Raw genomic sequence first — 19,848 nt, forward strand, 5'->3', positions numbered from 1 at the left:
TAATTAAAATTTTTAGGAGAATTATTGTAAATTTTTGAAAATAATTGGGTTTTTGCGAAGAATTATATTACTTTTGAAAAAAAATTGAATTCTTGAGAAAAATTTTATTAAAATTGTAGATATTGAAAATCATTCAATTGAGAAAATAACTTTTGAAAATAATTGAAGTTTTTCTAAGAATTTAATTAAAATTTTTCGTAAATAATTGAATTTCGCAGAAGAATTTTATTATTTTAAAAGATAATTGAAATTTTGACGAGAATTTTTGTAAATCTTTTTAACATAATTAAATTTCTGCGAAGAATTTTATAATTTTTGAATATAATTGAAAATATGAGTTTTATTATTTATGGAAATAATTGAAATTTTGCTAAGAAATTAATAAAAAAATTTCTAAATAATGCAATTCCTGTGAAATTTTTATTATTTTTGAAAATAATTAAATGTTTGCGTAAAATTTTATCAACATTTTTTTTTAAATAATTGTATTCTTTTGGAAAACTTTATTAAAATAGTAGATATTGAAAATAATTGTATTGAGGAAAATTGTAGACAATAATTGAAATTTTGTCAAAATTTTATTTAATTTTTTAAAAATAATTAAAATTTGGAGAACAATTTTATTATTTCTAAAGATAATTGAAATTTTTGTAAATTTTTGAACATAATTGAATTTCTGCGAAAAATTATATTACTTTTGAAAATAATTGAATTCTTGAGACAAATTCTATTAAATATGCTTTTTAAATAATTGAATTCTTTTGTAAAATTATATTGAAATAAGGTAGACATTGAAAATAATTGAATTTTGATAAATTTTTAAAATAATTAAATTCTTACGAAGAATTTTATTAAAATTATTTTGAAAAAAATTGAATTGTTACAAAGAATTTTATTAATATTTTTGAAAATAATTGAATTTCTTTGAGAAATTGTAATAAGATTTTTAAGAATAATTACATTTTTCAAGGAATTTCATTAAAATTGTTATAAAAATAATTGAAAGTCTGCGATGATTTTTATTATGTATTTATGAAAATAATTGAATCCTTGTAAAAAAATTTATTATTTATGAAAATAATTGAAAAATAATTTGTAAATAATTGAATTTCTGTGAAATTTTTATTATTTATGAAAATAATGAAATGTTTGAGTAGAATTTTTAAAAAAATTTTTAACTAATTGAATTCTTTTGGGAATTTTTATTAAAGTAGTAGATTATTAAAAATCATTAAATTAAGGAAAGTTTTTAAAAATAATTAGAATTTTGCCAAGAATTTTATTAAAATTTTTCGAAAATAATTGAATTTCTGACAAGAATTTTACTATTTAAAAGAAATTGAATTTCTGCAATAATTTGTAATTGCTTCAAATTTCAATTTGTTTTATTGTTTTTAATCAAAATCCTTCTATAAATCCATTATTTTGAATAATCAATTAAATATATATTAACAAATTTAACTAATTTCAGAAGATTTTTAGTTATTAAAATTTTTTTAAAATTTCTAATTAAATTCATTTAAAATTGAAATTTTACAAAATTTCAAATCAAAATTTTTTGAAGTTCATCTAGTATTTGAAAATTGCAAGCGCAACTCTTTTAAAATTGAATTAATTCTGAAATATTTAAGTAAAATTATAGATTTCAAGAATAAATACAATAACTTTAGAAAATCAACCATTTTTTAGGATTTCGATCAAAATTCCCTGCCTTTTCCAGATTTTTTCAAGGTTTATAAAATTCCCAGACATTTCCTGGTTTTCCAGATTTTCCAGTTTGCGTGGCAACCCTTGAGAGGGTTTTACGTTTTCGAAAGTATCGAAAGTAAAAAAAAAAAAATACCTGTTTGGTTTTGGTGTCAGCGTTCTGATCGCCGGTCTGCAGAGCGGTTTTGTTCATGAACGAACTGAGATCCCATCGGCGTTTCGATTCCTCGACCGCGGACGGCGGTTCCTCGACGGGAGCTGGCGGGGAGACGGAGGGTGGAGTCGTGGGGCCCTTGACGGGAGGCTTCGCCACTTCATCTTCCGAGTCATCGCTACTATCCGAACAGGAATCCGATCCGGAATCCGAGCTGGAACTCGCGCTTCCAGAACTTGGCGGCGCTTGTCCAGGTGGACTTGGAGGTCTTTGGTGAGCCTGAGGATTTGGTGATCGTTTATTCGCCGGACTTGAAATTGTTGGCGAGAGCATTCTTGGCGGCGTGGGCATCGGTTGCTTTATTAACGGCGATGCTGCCGGTGGACTCAACGGCCTCGGCGGCGACAATGGACCAATTGGCGACATTCCCATCGGCGACATTGGCGGTAAGGGCGGTCCAGCTGCTGACGCCATCGCCGGAAGCAAAGGTGCCGTTAAACTGCAAAAGGAAATCAATCTTTTAATCAAATAAATTCAAGAGAAAAATCAAATTCAAGTGAAATAATTAAAACTAAGTAAAAATAATAAAAAATAAAATAAAAATAAGTGAAAATACTAAAAAAAATAAGTTAAAATACTAAAAAAAAATTCCTGAAAATTATTTTTTACTAAAAAAAAGTTAAATACATAATAAAAATAATAAAAAATAAAATAAAAATAATAAAAAAAAAGTAAAAATGATAAAAAAATAAGTAAAAATAATAAAAAATAAATAAAAATAAAAAATAAGTAAAAATAATTAAAAATGAGTAAAAATAATCATAACTAAATGAAAATATTTAAAAATAATAAAACATAATTTATAATAACACACTTTTTCAGCAGATATCAAATTGAGACAAAAAGCGAATCTGCTTTTTGTCCCAATTTAATATCTGCAGAAAAACTAAGAATCTTCGTATTCATTCAATAATAAAAAATATACAGAGTTGCAAAAAAAAATTTAATTTGTTTTTCCCCTTATTTCCAGACAAAATTTTGACTTTTTCCCTGAAATATTCTGATTCACTCTCAAAATTATTAGATACTCGAAAAAAATTTTCTATTACATTTATTTACGAATTTCTTTAATTGGAAAATTATTCCAAAACATCAATAACTTCATTTTTAAATAAATATACTTAATGATTATTCTTGTTCCCATAGAAATAGGGATTTTCAAAAATTTTAAATCCAAACCTTTTTTAAATTATAAGAATACAGTTACAATTTTTATTAGAAAATTCTTCTAGAATTCAATTATTTAAATAAAAAAAAAATAATTTATTGAATAATTGAATTCGTTTGACGAATTTTAATAACATTTTTAAAAATAATTTAAATTAAATCCTAAAAAATTTTTATTATTTATGAAAGTAATTGAAATTTTGTCAAGAATTTTATTAAAATTTTTGAAAATAATTGAATTTTTGAGAAGAATTTTTTAACTAAAATTCATTTTTAAATCAATTTTTATTAGAAAATTCTACGAGAATTCAATTATTTAAATAAAAAAATAAATAATTTATTATTGAATAATTGAATGTTTCTTAAAATTGAATTTTCATAAAGAATTTTATTAACAAATATTTAAATAATCGAATTTTTTTGACGACTTTTAATAAAAATTCATAAGAATAATTACATTTTTTTTAAGGAATTTGATTAAAATTGTATTAAAAATAATTGAAATTCAGCATTGAGTTTTATTATTTTTAAAAATAATTGAATTCCTAAAAATAATTTTATTATTTATGGAAATAATTGAATCCCTGTAAAAATTTCATTATTTATGAAAATAATTAAATTATTGCAAAGAAATTTATAAAAAATTGATAAATTATTGAAATCTTGTGAAATTTTTATTATTTATGAAAATATTTAAATATTTGGGTAGAATTTTATGAAAATTTTTTTTTAAATAATTGAATTCTTTTGGTAAATTTTATTTAAATATGAGACATTGAAAGTCATTAAATTGAGGAAAATTATTGAAAATATTTGAATTTTGGAGATGAATTTTAATATAATTTTTGGAAATAATTGAATTTTGTCAAAAATTTTTTGCTATTTATAAAGATAATAATTGAAATCTTGAAGAGGATTTTTTTAAAATTTTTGAAATAATTGAATTTTTCCCTCGAATTTTATTACTTTTGAAAATAATTGAATGTTTGCTTAGAATTGTATCAAAGCTTTTTTAAATAATTCAATTCTTGAGGCAAATTTCATTAAAATAGTAGATATTGAAAATCATTAAGTTCAGAAGCATTTTTTGAAAATAATTGAAAATTTCGATAAAAATTGAAATAAGATTTTTAGAAATAATTGAATTTGGCGAAAAATTTTGCTAGTTATAAAGATATTAATTAAAATCTTGACGAGGATTTTTAAAACAATTTTGAAAATAATTGTATTTTTTCAAGGAATTTTATTACTTTTGAAAATAATTGAATTCTTGTGATGAATATTGTTATTTATGAAAATAATTGAATTTTGCAAAGAATTTTTATTAAATTTTTTGAAAATAATTGAATTTCGAAGAGTTTTATTATTTTTAAAGATAATTGAAATTTTGATGAGAATTTTTAAAAATTATTGTCGGAAATAGAAAAATTTGAAGGTTTTGTATTAGAATTCGTCGCAAATTCATAGTTTATGAGGCAAACAAAAAAGACACAAAAATTAAGAATTTTCTTACGAATTCTAAAAATTTAATGTTTTTCCAGTAGTTTTAATAAAAATCCCTGAATTTTTCCTGAATTCCCTTTGGCAACACTGGATAAAATAAAATAATAATTTGAATTTTTCTAGAATTTTTTATGAAACATTTTTTCATAGTTTTAAATTTATTTTTCAATTAAAATAATAATAATATAAAATAATAAATAACAGAATAATACAAAATAATAAAAAAAAAGAAATGCAACCAAATAATATCGTAATTTTAATAACTTACTCGACAGAAAGATCTGGTATCGGTCTCGGTGGTAAAATCTAAAAAAGAGAAGAGAAAAAAAATTTATTTTCGATGAAAAACAAGTAAACAAGATATGAAAATATATTTTTTTTTTCGATGTATGGCAACAATTTTTCTCACCTTATCCACTTCATCTTCGCTATCTTCAGAGAGGCTCAAGTCACGTTCCAAGTTCCTGTAACATTCAAATAAAAACTACCGTTTAGAAAAGAAAAATCATTGAGAAAAACAACAAAGAGAGAAAACAAAAAAAAAGACAAAAGCGGGAAAGAAAAATAAATTATATCTGCGTGTGAAAATGAATATTTAAATGGCAATTATTGTAAATTTTCAATAATTTATTTTGTTTATTTTATAATATTACGAAAACAAAATTCAAATATGCGAGATTATCAAACGGGAATTTAAACACGCTCATATTCTTCAAATTCCGTCAAATGATAACGCGAATCGATAAGTTCAGAAATTCTCCTAACCGGTTGATTCCAGTGGAATGCAGATTAATTTTCTCACGAGAGAGAACTTTACCTAAATTAGCCGCATCCAAGTTCTATAAACTTTGGGACAAAAAAAAATGAAATACCCTTTCTTGTTTGGATCTTTGTCACAAGTTTGTACTTTCTATGGGAGGGGGATTAATTAATTTTAATATTATATTTGTTAATTAATTTTATTTCTATAAAAATATCAATTTGTCAAAATCAAAATTTTCCCAATTTCCTCTGGCAATTTTCCGAATTTTTTCCAGACTTTTTTTTGAATTTTTTTCTGGATTTCTTTCGAATTTTTCCGGAGTCATTCAGAATTTTTTGTCCGGATTTCTTCCGATATTTCCGCATTTCTTCTGAATTTTTCTTGATTTTTCCGGATTCGTTCCGAATTTTTTTTCGACTTTTTCCGCATTTTTTCTAAATTTTTCTGGATTTCTTTCTAATTTTTGTCTGACTTTTGCGCATTTCTTCTGGATTTTTCTGGATTTGTTTCGAACTCTCTTTTCCGGATAGTTTACAACAGTTAATTTTTTTTTTTGAAAAGAAAAGAAATGTATAAAAATAAAATGCCTCTTAATAATAAAGTGTGTGATATAAAGAGAGAGAGAGAAAGAGACAAATCTCTCTGGGGACTTGTGACTAAATCGACAAATTCCAGAGAGTTGAAAATCTCTTGGGAATAGAAAAAAGAAAAATTGCATTTGCTGAAAAACCTTCCACTGCGAATCGAGATTGAAGCATTTCATTATAAAAGGGAGAAGTGGCAAGTAAAGTGGCAGAAAGTAGAAAGCAGCAAAGTCAAGTGGCGACCACATATTCAACGATACACAAGGCGGACATCGACCCTCCGCAAACTCATCAACACGCAACCTCTTGGCGGGCCCTTTTTCAATCCTAGGAGCATCAGCCACTCCTTTTATATCCGATAAAATTACCTTTTCAAACCGCATACTATACTACTAGATTTCCTCTTCAACTCTGAATTTGCATCTTCAGAATTTCTCTTTTTTCCTCTCTTCTCTCTCTCTCTCTTTTTCTTCTCTCTTTCCTTTTCTTCTCCCTTTTTCTTCTCCTCTCTCTTCTTCTCTTTCTCTCCATTTTTATCTCCTCTTTCTTCTCTCCTCTCTCGCTACTATTCTGAGTATAGACAAACCGAAATCAAAAATGGAACAAATTTTCCAAAAATCTTTTGGAAAATTGATATTTTATTAAAATCTAAAAGAATAATTGAATTACTTATTTAAAAAAAAATTAATTAAAATTGTATTTCAAATAATTGATTTCTTTCGAACAATTTTATTAAAATATTTGAAAATAATTGAATTCCTGTGAAAAATTCTAATATTTTTGTAAATAATTGAATTCTTTCAAAGAATTTTAAAAAAACATTTATTTTAATAACTAATTTTTGGAAAATTTATTCAACTGCATACTTTGCACTCGATAATTAATTTAAAAAAAGTATCAAAAAGTAGCTAATTTTGTTATTTATCGACATAATTGAATTCACTTGAAGAATTATTTATGTAAATAATATTGAATTCTTGGGAAGAATTTTATTAAAATCTAAAAGAATAATTGAATTATTTCAAAAAAAAAATTAATTAAAATTGAATAAAAAATAATTGAAATCCTGTAATGAATTCTATTATTTATGCAAATAATTGAATAGTTGCAAAGAGTTTTATTAAAATTTTCAAAAACAATTGAATTCCTGAGAAGAATTTTATTATTTATCAAAATAATTGAATTATTGCTAAAAATTTTATTAAAATGTTTAAAAAAAATTGATTTTCTGTGAAAAAATTTTGTTACTTTTGAAAATAATTGAATTCTTCATCAGAATTTTATAAACATTGTTTCAAATAATTAATTTTTTCGAAATATAATAAATATTATGAAAATTTTATTTTAAATAATTGAATTCTTGTAGAACACTTTACTTGTGAAAATAATTGAATTTTTTTATTAATTAATTTAAAATAGTATTAAAAATAATTGAAATTCTTTGATGAGATTTATTGTTTATGAAAATAATTGAATTTTGGGGTGAATTTTACCAATTTTTTTTAAATAATTGAATTTTTTTGCGAAATTTTATGAAAATACTAGATATTGAAAATAATTGAATTTCAAATATTTTTTGAAAATAATTGTATCGTTTTAAAAAATTTGATTATAATTTTTGAGAAATAGTTGAATTCTTGCAAAGAATTTTATTTAATTCTTTTTAAATAATTTAATTCTCGTGAAAAATTAAAGAAAGAATTTATCAATTTTAAAAAAAAAATTGAATTTCAGAGAAGAATTTTATTATTAATGAAAATAATTGAAATTTTGCGAAGAATTTTATTTAATTCTTTTTAAATAATCGAATTCTCGTGAAAAATTCCATTATTTGGGAAAATAATTGAAAAATTGTGAAGAATTAATGAAAAATTTCAAGAATTTATCAATTTTTTAAAAAATAATTATTTATTTTTTTTTAAATAATTGAATTCTTTTGAAAAATTTTATTATTTGTGAAAATAATTTAATTCTTCTGAAGAATTTTATTGAAATTCTAAATAATTCTTGAGAAGTATTTTATTATTTACACGAAAATAATTGTATTCTTTAAAATTCTGGAATTTTATTTAATTTTTTATAAATAATTGAACTTTCGTGCAAAATGTAATTGCTTGTGAAGAAAATAATTGAATTCTTAAGGTAGAATTTTGTAAAAAGTTTTTGAATTAATTTTTTTTTTTTAATTTTATGAAATATTTTAAATAATTCAATTCCTGTGAAAATTTTATTACTTATAAAAAATTGAATGTTTGCAAAGAATTTTATTGTGGAATTTTACTAAAATTGTATAGATTGATTTCAATTTTCAACTATTAGCGAATTTAAAGTGAACGCAAATTTTTCTCAAAAATAATAATGAAAAAAGCAGCTTTTAGTGTCATAAATCTTAAAAAGTATCCAAATAGTAGCAAATTGTTAAAAAAAAAAGTAGTAAATAGTAGGTTTTGGTAGATGAGTGCGAAGTCTGCAACTGTTGAATAGTAAAGTGAAAAGTAGTTAACTAGAAATATTTTTGAGAGTGTCACTTAAAAAAAATTTTGTTTCAAAATTTCCGACTACTGCTGAATAGTATAAATTAAAACAAAAGTGAATTTTTGATCAAAAAAATAGTTGACTAAGAATTTTTTTGAGAGTAGCACTGACAAAAATTTCGACTACTGCTGATCATAGTATTTGAAAGAAAAGTCAATTTTTGTCCAAAAAATAATAAACTAGGGATTTTTTTATTCGTAGCTACCGTCGCACACACGTGTGCAAACAGAATAATTTGAAAAAGAGAATATTCCTCTTGATTCTCGAGGCATCTCTCTAAGATCCAGATAAATCAGTTGCACACACAGCATCGTTCATCATCCATTTAGGCTCGGTCAATCATAATACACGTCCGCAACTTGAATGAAATACCAGTTATCTCCGCCTATTATCCTTTATTATTTACCACATTAACCGCCTCTGGTCATCATCTAATATGTTAATCTTCATCCCTCGGCTATTGATCTCATCTTGATTATTATCGTTCAATGTTGCAAGAGAGAAATATTGTTTCTTCGAGAAAAAATCGAGAAAAATTTCCGAGCGGGGAAATCTTGTCATCGCACTTTGCAAATTTTAATTTCTCGTCGTCAATAAAGAACAGAAAATAATAATTTAAAAAAAAAATAATTTAGTAATCATATCTTTCTTCAGGATATGTAATATATAACATTTAATTGACTTAAAAACAATTCGATACAAATAAACATTTTTTTCGATAATTCCACTTTTATTTGAATCAAATTTTTTCCAGCGCATAAAACTCCTGTTATTTAATATACAATATAATACGAATATATATAAAATCACAAGTATGAATATTTACGGCACGTGGTATCTCATTTTATAATCGGCTATTTGTAAAAAAAAATTTTTTTTCCCAGTGACGATACTTAATAATAAATCCCAATATGTGAAAACTGGATATTAGATATTTAAAATTCATATTCTTGTTGCCACTTGGGAAAAACTGGTTTTATCAATTTATTAACAGGTATATGTGTAATTCTTGGTCATGTAGATTCACATCTGTTCTGCATTATACACACAAAGTGATACGGATTTTTTTTTTCTTCTATTAAATCAACGGTTTTATTCGCGGATGGCAATTATCGCCTGTTTTTCTCCACTTCATTTTCATGATGCTAAATTGTATATTTTTCTACGGTAAATTACAATAGCGGAATAATTAATATTAATTAATATTTATTATTTTTATTTATATGTAGGATAAATTGTTTTTTTATTTATTTATATTTAGGATAATTCATTTTTTTAATTATTTATATTTAGGATAATTTTTTTCTATTTTTTTTTATTCAGGGTTTCCACAAAACTTTAATTTTGTTTTTCCCTGACTTTTCCCTGATTTTCAGACAAAATTTTCACTTTTTCCCTGACCCTGAAGAACATCAATAACTTCTTTTTTAAATAAATAATTTAATCATTATTATTTTTCTATATAGGATTTAAGATTTTCAAATACATTATTTTGAATCATTTGAATACTGTAACTATAAATTCAAATTTTCAAAGATTGAAACCTTTTCAAAATTCAATTATTTCTAAAAATTCACTCAATCACTCTTCTGATATTCAATTATTATTATTATTATCTAAAATTTTATTGTTTGGGGAAATAATTGAATAACTGTGAAGAATTTTAAAGAAAGAATTCAAGACTTAATTAATTTTTTAAAAAATAATTTAATTTTTCTGAAGAATTTTATTTCATTAAATTTTCTTTTAAATAATTGAATTCCTGTGAAAATGTTTATTTTTTTGAAAAGAATTGAATTCTTGGGAAGAATTTTATTAAAATTTCTTAAATAATTGAATTGATTTGAAGAATTTTTTTTACAAACATTTTTGACAATAATTGTATTCCTAAGAAGAATTTTTTATTTAACGAAAATAATTTTATTCTACGACCAACTTTATTATAATTTATTTCAAATTTATAAAGCACTTTATCAAAATTTTTTTAAATAATTGAATTCTCGAGAAAACTTTTATTATTTATAAAAATAATTGAATTCTTGAGAAAAAATTTTATTCAAATTTTTTTAAATAATAGAATATTTAAAAGAATTTTATTTAAATGTTTCGAAATAATTGAATTTCTCAGAATTATTTTTTTCAATTCTCTGAATATATTTGAATTCTTTGGAGAAAGTTTATTAAAAAATTAAAAATTATTGAATTGGTGCGTAGAAATATATAAAATATATATTTGAATTCCTTTGAAATTATTATTAAAATTTTGTTTAAATAATTGAATTTTTTTGTAAAATTTTATTAAAATACTAGATATCAAAAATCATTGAAATGAGGAAAATTTTTGAAAATAATTGAAATTTTGCCAAGAATTTTATTAAATTTTTTACGAAAATAATTGAATTTCGGAGAAGAATTTTATTATTTATAAAAATAATTGAAATTTTTAGGAGTTTTAAAAAATTTTTGAACATAATTGAATTTATGCGAAGAAAAATTTATCTCTCTTGAAAATAATTGAATTTCTGTTACCAGTTCTTAAAATTTCTATTTAATTTCATTAAAAATTGATATTATCAAAACTAATTAAATTCGTAGTAATAACATTAATAATTTAATTATTCAATTCAGGCAGTTTTTCTGTAGATATCAAATTGAGACGAAAAAGGAATCAAAAATGTAGTTTCGCAACACTTTTGATTTTTTTTCGTCTCAATTTCATATAGAAAAATTGTGAATTAATGAGAAATTAAATTATGTTAGTTATTAATGAACATTAATTTAATAGGTATTAATTTCGGTGATTTTTTTATTTTATTGTTTCTTCATAGAGAAGTATTTTATTGTAAATAAAATAAATAAAATTTTATTGTAAATAATTGTATTTTATTGTAAATAAAATACAAGAATTGAATCGCAATACAAGGTCTATTGTTTATTCGAGTATTTTAGAGCCGGAGTAATAAAATTTTCAATCATCTAAAAGGTTATTAAATATAAATAGTAAATATAGAGAAATAATAAATGAATTTTATGGTTTGAATCGAAATTTCAATTTCGTAATAATATACAAATATTCACATTACATTTGTCATAGAAATCTTCAAGTGTAATAAACTCCGTAGTCCGCACAAGAGAAATTGTCATGATTGAAGGCAGTAAAGGTGAATTTAATTTTTTTCGCAGAGAAAAATTGGATATTTCTTGGAGGGAGACGAATACATTTGACTGCCGGGGATTTATATTTTTTTATATTTGCTTTTTCTTTTTTCTTCTTTTTTTTTTTTTTTTTTTTTTTTTGAAGACCCTTTCAAGTGGGATAAGGTGCTCGCTTTACGAGAAGGTCGGCTAGTAAAGCATCGATAACCATCGACAGAAGGGGACTTAGACGGTATACCACGGACTCAAGGTCATAAATCCTTGTTAATCGTGAGAAGGCATTGCCAACGGCATTCGATTCAGTTACACCTTGTATAAGGAGGCTCTTTTTATTCTCCCTCTACTCTACATAGAAGATGGTGTACACTTGGCGAGGAAAATATTGTGCAAGAAACGAAAAACAACGGGAGATTCAAAATAGATCAAGGTCTTCGAACCTCGCGAATATTTCCCAAAGTTTTCATTTTTAACTTTTACTTATTATTTTTTCTTTATTTTATTAAATTGTACCAGAAAATGTTACGCGTGGAACGTGGTATTCAATTTATTATTATTATTATTTTTATTATGGAAATGACAAAATTTTTTATTTTTGAATAATTTTCATAATCAGAATTTAAAAAATTAATTTATTAAGTACGTAATTAATTATTATTGTTTATATCTTCAAAAATTTCAATTTTTCTTCGCAAGAATTCAATTATTTTCATAAATAGTAATATTCTTTGGAAGAATTCAATTATTTTTAAAAATAGTAACATTTTTTGCAAAAATTCAATTATTTTCAAAAAATTTTAATAAATTTTCTCGATATAATTCAATTGTTTCTTTGAAAATATTCATTATTTTTAATTTTCATGAAAGAATTGAATTATTTTCTAAAATTTTTATAAATCCTTGAAAATAATTTAATTATTTTATTAATTAATAAAATTTTTGTAAAAATTAATTATTTTCAATAAATTTTTACGAAAGAATTCAATTATTTTCTAAAATTATAATAAATCCTTCAAAACAATTCAATTATTTTTATAAATAGTGAAATTCTTTGCAAAAATTCAATTATTTTCAATGAAATTTTAATAAATTTTCTCGAGAGAATTCTACTATTTCTTTGCAAATATTCATTATTTTCAATAAAATTTCACGAAAGAATTGAATTTTTTTTTAATTTCCAAAATAATTCAATTATTTTTAAAATTTTAATAAATTCTTCGAAACAATTAAACTTTTCTTTGTAAATAGTAAAATTCTTTGCAAAAATTCAATTGTTTTTAAAATAAAAAATTTGATAAAATTTCTTGTAAGAATTCAATTATCCTTATTAATAAAATCAGACTTTTGTCTGTACATTGCATAGAATTCAAAATTTCTATTATATTCCTTCTTTTTACACTCTAAGGAATACGAAAATACTATTAAGAAAATTATGTGTGTATGTGTATATGTGTGTATGTGTGTATGTGTGTATGTGTGTATGTATGTCCGCAAATTTTCGACCGCGTATCACGGAAAAACGGTTCGATCGTTTGAAGTGAAACTTGGCAGTCTTTTAGGCATTAGCCTAACTTAAAATCCTAGCGATAGTAGATTAAAAAATATTAATATGGACGAAAGTTATGCCATTTTTTCAAAAATTCGAAAATTCGAAATTTTTAGTTTTTTCATATACTTTAGTGAATTGTACTTAAACTTGGTACAGGGTTAATTTTAGTGTTTTTCATGAAGATTTAATCGTCAGAATAATAAAATTTTGAATAACAAATAAAAAGTGTTAGATTTAAATATTGAAAAATTAAAAAGTTTAAAAATTGAAATTTTTTTGTAATTAATTTTTATACGGTTGTATTTCTTAGGTCAACAATAAAAATTTGTTGTTGAAATCATAAGTTTACTTTCTTAAAAGAATTCTATTAGGTCAGAATATTAACAATATCCATATAATTAATATGAGACTTTTGTCAGTATGTTGCACAGAATTCAAAATTGCTATTATATTTTATTAATTAATGATCAAAAAATGAAAAACTCAAATTTCATTCTGATGACTAAATTGTAATAAAAAATACTAAAATTAACCCTGTATAAAATTTAAGTAAAATTAATGACAATAATTATTTCAAAAGATAAATTTTGAATTTTAAAAATTTTGAAAATATATAGCACTAGCTGTCATGTCGTACCCGTCTTCGACGGGTTTTAGTTTCTAGTTCTACCAATACATTTAACAATGTTTCTACCAATCTGCGGAAAATCAAAAATACCCGGGATAAATTAATTAATAATTAATAATTAGTTAATTAATAATAATTAATAATTAGTTAATAATTAATTAATTAATAATTAGTTACCATTAGCTATTTCGGTAGTATAATTATACTATTTGAATAGTCTCCACCCTTTAGCAAAAAATAAAAAATTATCAAAAATTCGAGAAACCGAATTTCTTAAAATTTAACATTTTTTTCTTCTCTTTTATATCATTAAGCTTCATTATTTTTGTACTCTTCAAAAATACTTTACTTATATTTAATAGTCTCCACCCTTTGGTAAAAAATCTAAAATTATGGAAAATTAGCAAAAATTCATAAAACCGAATTTATTAAAATTCAACATTTTTTCTTCTCTTTTATGGCTTTTGGCTTCATTATTTTTGTGCTCTTAAAAAATACTTTACTTATTCAATAGTCTCCACCCTTCGGTAAAAAATCTAAAATTATGGAAAATTATCAAAAATTCAAAAAACCGAATTTCTTAAAATTCAACATTTTTCCTTCTTTTTTATAGCATTTAGCTTTATTATTTTTGTGCTCTTAAAAAATACTTTACCTAATTTGTTATCTCCACCCTTCGGTAAAAAATCTAAAATTATGGAAAATTAGCAAAAATTCAAAAAACCGAATTTCTTAAAATTCAACATTTTTTCTTCTTTTTTATGGCATTTAGCTAATTATTTTTGTTTAATGTAGCAAATGTTTTACTTTACATACTGATCTTTAAATAAAAAACTTTAATAACTTTTCCTGAAAAGCTTGCTTAAAGATTAAAAATCACTATTTTCTTAGAAAAAAGTTGATCTAAAAAAACGAAAAAAAATTTCAAAATACATCTTTTTTAAAAATTTTATCGTAGAAATGGGTTGTATTTATCTGAAAAAGTTAGCTAAGGATAGTTTTTTCATTCATTTTACAAAAGATAAAAAATTTGCATTTTTTTGTTTTTTTGAATTTTTTGGAAAAATGTCATAACTTTTGTTCAAGTTAATATTTTTTAATCGGATAAGGCTATGATTGTAAGTTACTTTAATACCTAATAGACTGCCAAATTTCACTTTAATTGGTTGAACCGTTTTCAATTGATGCGCGAACAAAGTTTTGCATACAGACAGAGACAGACAGACAGAAATTTTTTTTACATTTTTAGAATTCTAATGTCTCAAAACGAAAAAATATATAAAAATTTTCAAGTTTGGAGCAATGTACAGATAGTAATCTGATTTTATTAATATAGATAATGTTCGTTCACATTAATAACTTTTAGTTTACTATAGCTACACTAAAAAAAGTTATATGATTCAAGTAATTATAATTATTTGAAAAATAATATCTTATTTAAAAAGTTTTTATTTCGATCTAATAAGAATTTATTTCGTTTAAATAATTTTATTTAGTTGAATCAAATAAATCTTAATTGGATTAATTAAATAAATACTTGACTCTAATAAATAAATTTATTTAACACAAATCATTTCAAAATTTTATATTTTTTCATGGATTGCTTCTAAACTTTCTATAGTTGAGTATTACATGTTATTTAGTCACATTTTAGCATAATTTTTCAAAAATACTTTCTTATAACGAAGATGTAAGTATAAAAATGTTTTGAATATCAAAAAATTGAAAAAATTATAATTGATACCAATTGCTATGAAGCTTAATTCAGTAGTATTTGTGGGCTCTCTGATTTAACTTTTAGAGATATCTTGATCAATGTAAAGACAAAAGTTAAACACGGTGTTTATTTTGGTTTAAAACAATTTCCGGCTTTGTCCAAATTTTTCCTGGTTTACTGGACGGGTTTTTTTTAATAATACATTTAACAGGGTGTTTACCAACCAGAAAAGACGTAAAATATCAGGGAATTTAATGTAACCGAGAAAAACTGGATCTACTTGCTATACAATTAGTTCGAATTAGACTGTACTATAACTCAAAAAACTGGAGGAAATTTTAGATTTATTTTAATACATTATATTGATTGAAGTACTACAAATTGAGAAATATTGTTTTCTGCATTTGAATTAGTTAAAAATAACTAATTTGATAATAAAAAGTCGGTCACTGTTTCAAATGGTATTATTTTCCTAATGAAATAGACAATAGTAACTAATTATTATTTTTTCCCTGTCAAATCAAATTCCCGGCTATTTTCCGGTTTTCTAGGTTGGTAGATACACTGTTAAGTGCATTATCAGAAACTACAACCCGTCGAAGACGGGTACGACAGCTAGTTTTCTATAATTATAATAAATACTTCAAAACAATTCAATTATTTTTATAAACAGTAAAATTCTTTGCAAAAATTAAATTATTTTTAAACAATTTTAATAAATTTTCTCGTGAGAATTCAATTATTTCTTTACATAGTAAATACTTTGCAAATATTCATTATTTTCAATAAAATTTCATGAAAGAATTGAATTTTTTTTTAATTTCGAAAATAATTCAATTATTTTCTAAAATTTCACTAAATCCTTCGAAACAATTCAATTTTTCTTATAAATAGGAAAATTCAATTATTTTCATAAAAAATTTGATAAAATTTCTCGACAGATTTTAATTTTTTTCTAAAATTTTTATAAATCCTTCAAAAAAATTCAATTATTTCTTTACATAATAAAATTTTTGCAAAAATTAATTATTTTCAATAAAATTTTACGAAAGAATTCAATTATTTTCTATAATTTATAATAAATACTTCTAAACAATTCAATTATTTTTATAAATAGTAAAATTCTTTGCAAATATTTATTATTTTCAATAAAATTTTATGAAAGAATTGAATTTTTTTCTTAATTTCCAAAATAATTCAATTATTTTCTAAAATTTTAATAAATCCTTCGAAACAATTCAATTATTTCTTTAAATAATAAAATTTTTGCAAAAATTAATTATTTTCAATAAAATTTTACGAAAGAAAAAATTTAATTTTTTTTTATAAATAGTAAAATTCTTTGCAAAAATTCAATTGTTTTCATAAAAAATTTGATCAAATTTATTCAAATTCTTTAAAACGATGCAATTAAATTCAAAAAATATTCGAAATTCAATTATTTTCAATATCTACTATTTTCATAAAATTTCGCAAAAGAATTCAATTATTTAAAAAAAAAATTGATATAATTCATCCAAAATTTAATTATTTTCATAAATAATAAAATTCTTCTCAGAAATTCAATTATTTTTTTTTTAAATTGATAAATTCTTTCATTAATTTTCCACGAGAGTTCAATTATTTAAAAAGAATTAAATAAAATTCTTCGCAAGAATTCAATTATTTTCATAAATAATAAAATTCAATTATTTTTTCAAAAATTGAACAATTCTTGAATTCTTAGAAATCAAAAAACTATTCTCAAAAATTATAATCAAATTCTTTAAAACGATTCAATTATTTTCAAAAAGTATTCGAAATTCAATTAATTATTTTCAATATCTAGTATTTTCACAAAAAATTTCGCAAAAGAATTCAATTATTTAAAAAAAAATTGATAAAATTAATCCAAAATTCATTTATTTTTATAAATAATAAGATTTTTAGTTTGATCTACTTTAGTATCAATTTGATATTTTCAAAAAAAAATAATAAAAAAAAAATTGCAGTGCGTCATTTGCAGTCAAACTCAAAGGTTATTCTTTTCGCACCATAGCAAAAGAGGTATATTTCCCATAATGAAAAAAGAAAACAAAGAACAGAACCTAATGAGTGGCAATTATTTTGTTATAAGTATTAAGAGAAACTGGGAAAAAAAACCAGTGGGGGCAGAAAGAAAAGGGCTTAAAAAACACCCGTAAAAGGAGTAATTTTGTAATTATGATTTTTAGCAAAACAGCAGAAGAAGTAGCAAACAGCAGGCGTCACAAAGCAAACCAATTTGAAATCTCACCCGACCAATAATAATAATTCTTTTCCAAGAATATTTGTTTCATGAAGAATTACGGATCGGTCGCAGCGATTAAAACGGAATCCCGCAAAGCGAGTGTAATAAACACAGCTGAAATTATTTTCATTTTCAAAACAACTTTTTGAAGAGCTGTTAAAATTACGATATTTTCTTTTTATGGGAAAGTAATAATCGCAATAATGATAATGATAATAATAATAGTTTTGGCCATTTTGTTTTTGATCTCGTGTTAGTCGAATCGAACGCTCATTCGATTCGAGAAAGAGAATTAGAGAAAAGGAGGGGAAAAGGGAGAAAGAGAAAAAAAAGAAATAGAGATAGAGAAAAGGGGAAAGAGAAAAAAGAGAGAAAGAGAAAAAGAGAGAAATAGAGATTTTCTGATGAGAATATGAGGCCATCTTGTTAAAACGATTGGTTCTAAGGGATAGAGAGATAATATTTCTTTGTTCCCGAAGAGAGAAGAAAAGCAGTTCGACTATAGTGAAATTGATTTGCAGCGGGTTGGTGACCCTCGTGTCGCCGATGGCGTACAACAACGAGGACGACGAAGAGAGAGAGTGGAGAGAGAGAGAGAGAGAAAGAGAGAGAGAGCGTCGGGTTCTCACACCCCCGCGCTTTCAGCTTCCACCTTCCAACAAACCTTCCCCCTTTTTGCTTTCTGTGTATACTCATACTGCAACCAAGCAAGCAATCGATACAGTTGGCCCAGACTTTTCCATGCATAACCATCTTGCTACTTACTTTTCATTTACTTAGGATTTAACGCCTACATTTTTTAATCTATTATATAGTCTATAAGGATTGGCCATTTGCCTCGTGGCATTTAGCCAAAGGATAGACGGCAAATAATAATAATATAAGATCCAGAACACAACATTTTTATACCATCCTCTTAATACCAATTTTCCTCTAAATTTCGCCGTGTCAAATTTCCAAATCACATTTCTCAGACGGGGTGTGTTTATCCCAGAGAAAAAATTTTGGTTCAATTTTTGCGGAATGATTAAAAAAAATTTGTAGAATTTTAATAGAATGATATCAAGAGTACAACTCTATTTTCTTTTTTGAATTTCGCGCCTAAAAGTTCTTTAAATTCCCGTCTAGATGGCATGAAAGTTCTCTCATAAACGAAATGAAGCAAATCTTAGTGTTGTTGTTATTACAAAAATAATTTTAATTTACTATTATTATTATTATCATTACTATTATTTACAATAATTAATATTTATTATTAAAATCGTTCATTGATTATTAATTTATTAATTAATTATTTAATTACCGAATGATAAATTCATTTCCTTTGATTATTAATTTACTTCAGTAGTTTAATAACTGAATTATTAATTTTATTCCTTAGTATTGTAATTACTAAAGTGATCATTTTAAGGGCCCTAGAGACTTATTTTCATTAAATAAATAATATAATAAATAAATAATTTTCTAATTATTAATTAGAAAAGCTGTGTAAATAAAGTAATAAAATATAAATAGATAATTATATAAAGTAAATAATAAATAAATAATTCAATAAAGTTTTCTGCCTAAAACTGAATTAGTGAATTTACAATATTTTTTACTAAAGTCTTATAGTAGAATGATAACTAAAAATTGATTCAAAATTCTTAGTAAACTGTTTGTAAAGAAACAGCTGTAACTCAGTTAAAAAAAAAGTTTTACCAAAATGTTCAGTAAAAAATTATCCACACTTAGTTAAAATACCAAAATTTGTACAAAAGTTTTAATAAACATGACTAAAACTTAGTTGTAATTTTTTACTGAAGTTTTAATAAAAATTGACTGAAACTAAGTTGAAAATTTTTACTAAAATTCAAGAAAAAAAATCACTAAAACTTAGTTTAAAATTAACTATATTAATATTAATTAATTAACTAGAATAATTTGAATGTTCTTTCATTCATTCACTTTTTCTGTCCCTCACACTCTGAAGTTGTCTTTTGTTTTTTTTTAACTTTAGATAGATTGTATATTATATTATAGTTATATTTTTTTTTTTTATTATATAATTAATTCAAAA

The 19,848-nt window shown here is 23.1% G+C and overlaps 1 protein-coding gene across 1 annotated transcript in view; it reads right to left on the bottom strand.

Moving 5' to 3' along the window:
• LOC122501284 (AF4/FMR2 family member 3-like) overlaps positions 1 to 18,542 on the bottom strand; it is a 34,157-nt gene extending 15,615 nt beyond the window's left edge. Inside the window, exons 1-4 of the mRNA XM_043610633.1 lie at positions 18,454 to 18,542; positions 5,001 to 5,055; positions 4,860 to 4,897; positions 1,844 to 2,360 (exon numbers count right to left, since the gene is read on the bottom strand). Of these exons, the coding sequence (XP_043466568.1) occupies positions 1,844 to 2,360; positions 4,860 to 4,897; positions 5,001 to 5,055; positions 18,454 to 18,542 (699 nt within the window). The remainder of the gene's footprint in view (positions 1 to 1,843; positions 2,361 to 4,859; positions 4,898 to 5,000; positions 5,056 to 18,453) is intronic.
• Between the last annotated feature and the right edge of the window lie 1,306 nt (positions 18,543 to 19,848).

This window comes from Leptopilina heterotoma, unplaced genomic scaffold (assembly GCF_015476425.1).
Source record: "Leptopilina heterotoma isolate Lh14 unplaced genomic scaffold, ASM1547642v1 Lhet_103, whole genome shotgun sequence".
Taxonomy (NCBI): Eukaryota; Metazoa; Arthropoda; class Insecta; order Hymenoptera; family Figitidae; genus Leptopilina; species Leptopilina heterotoma.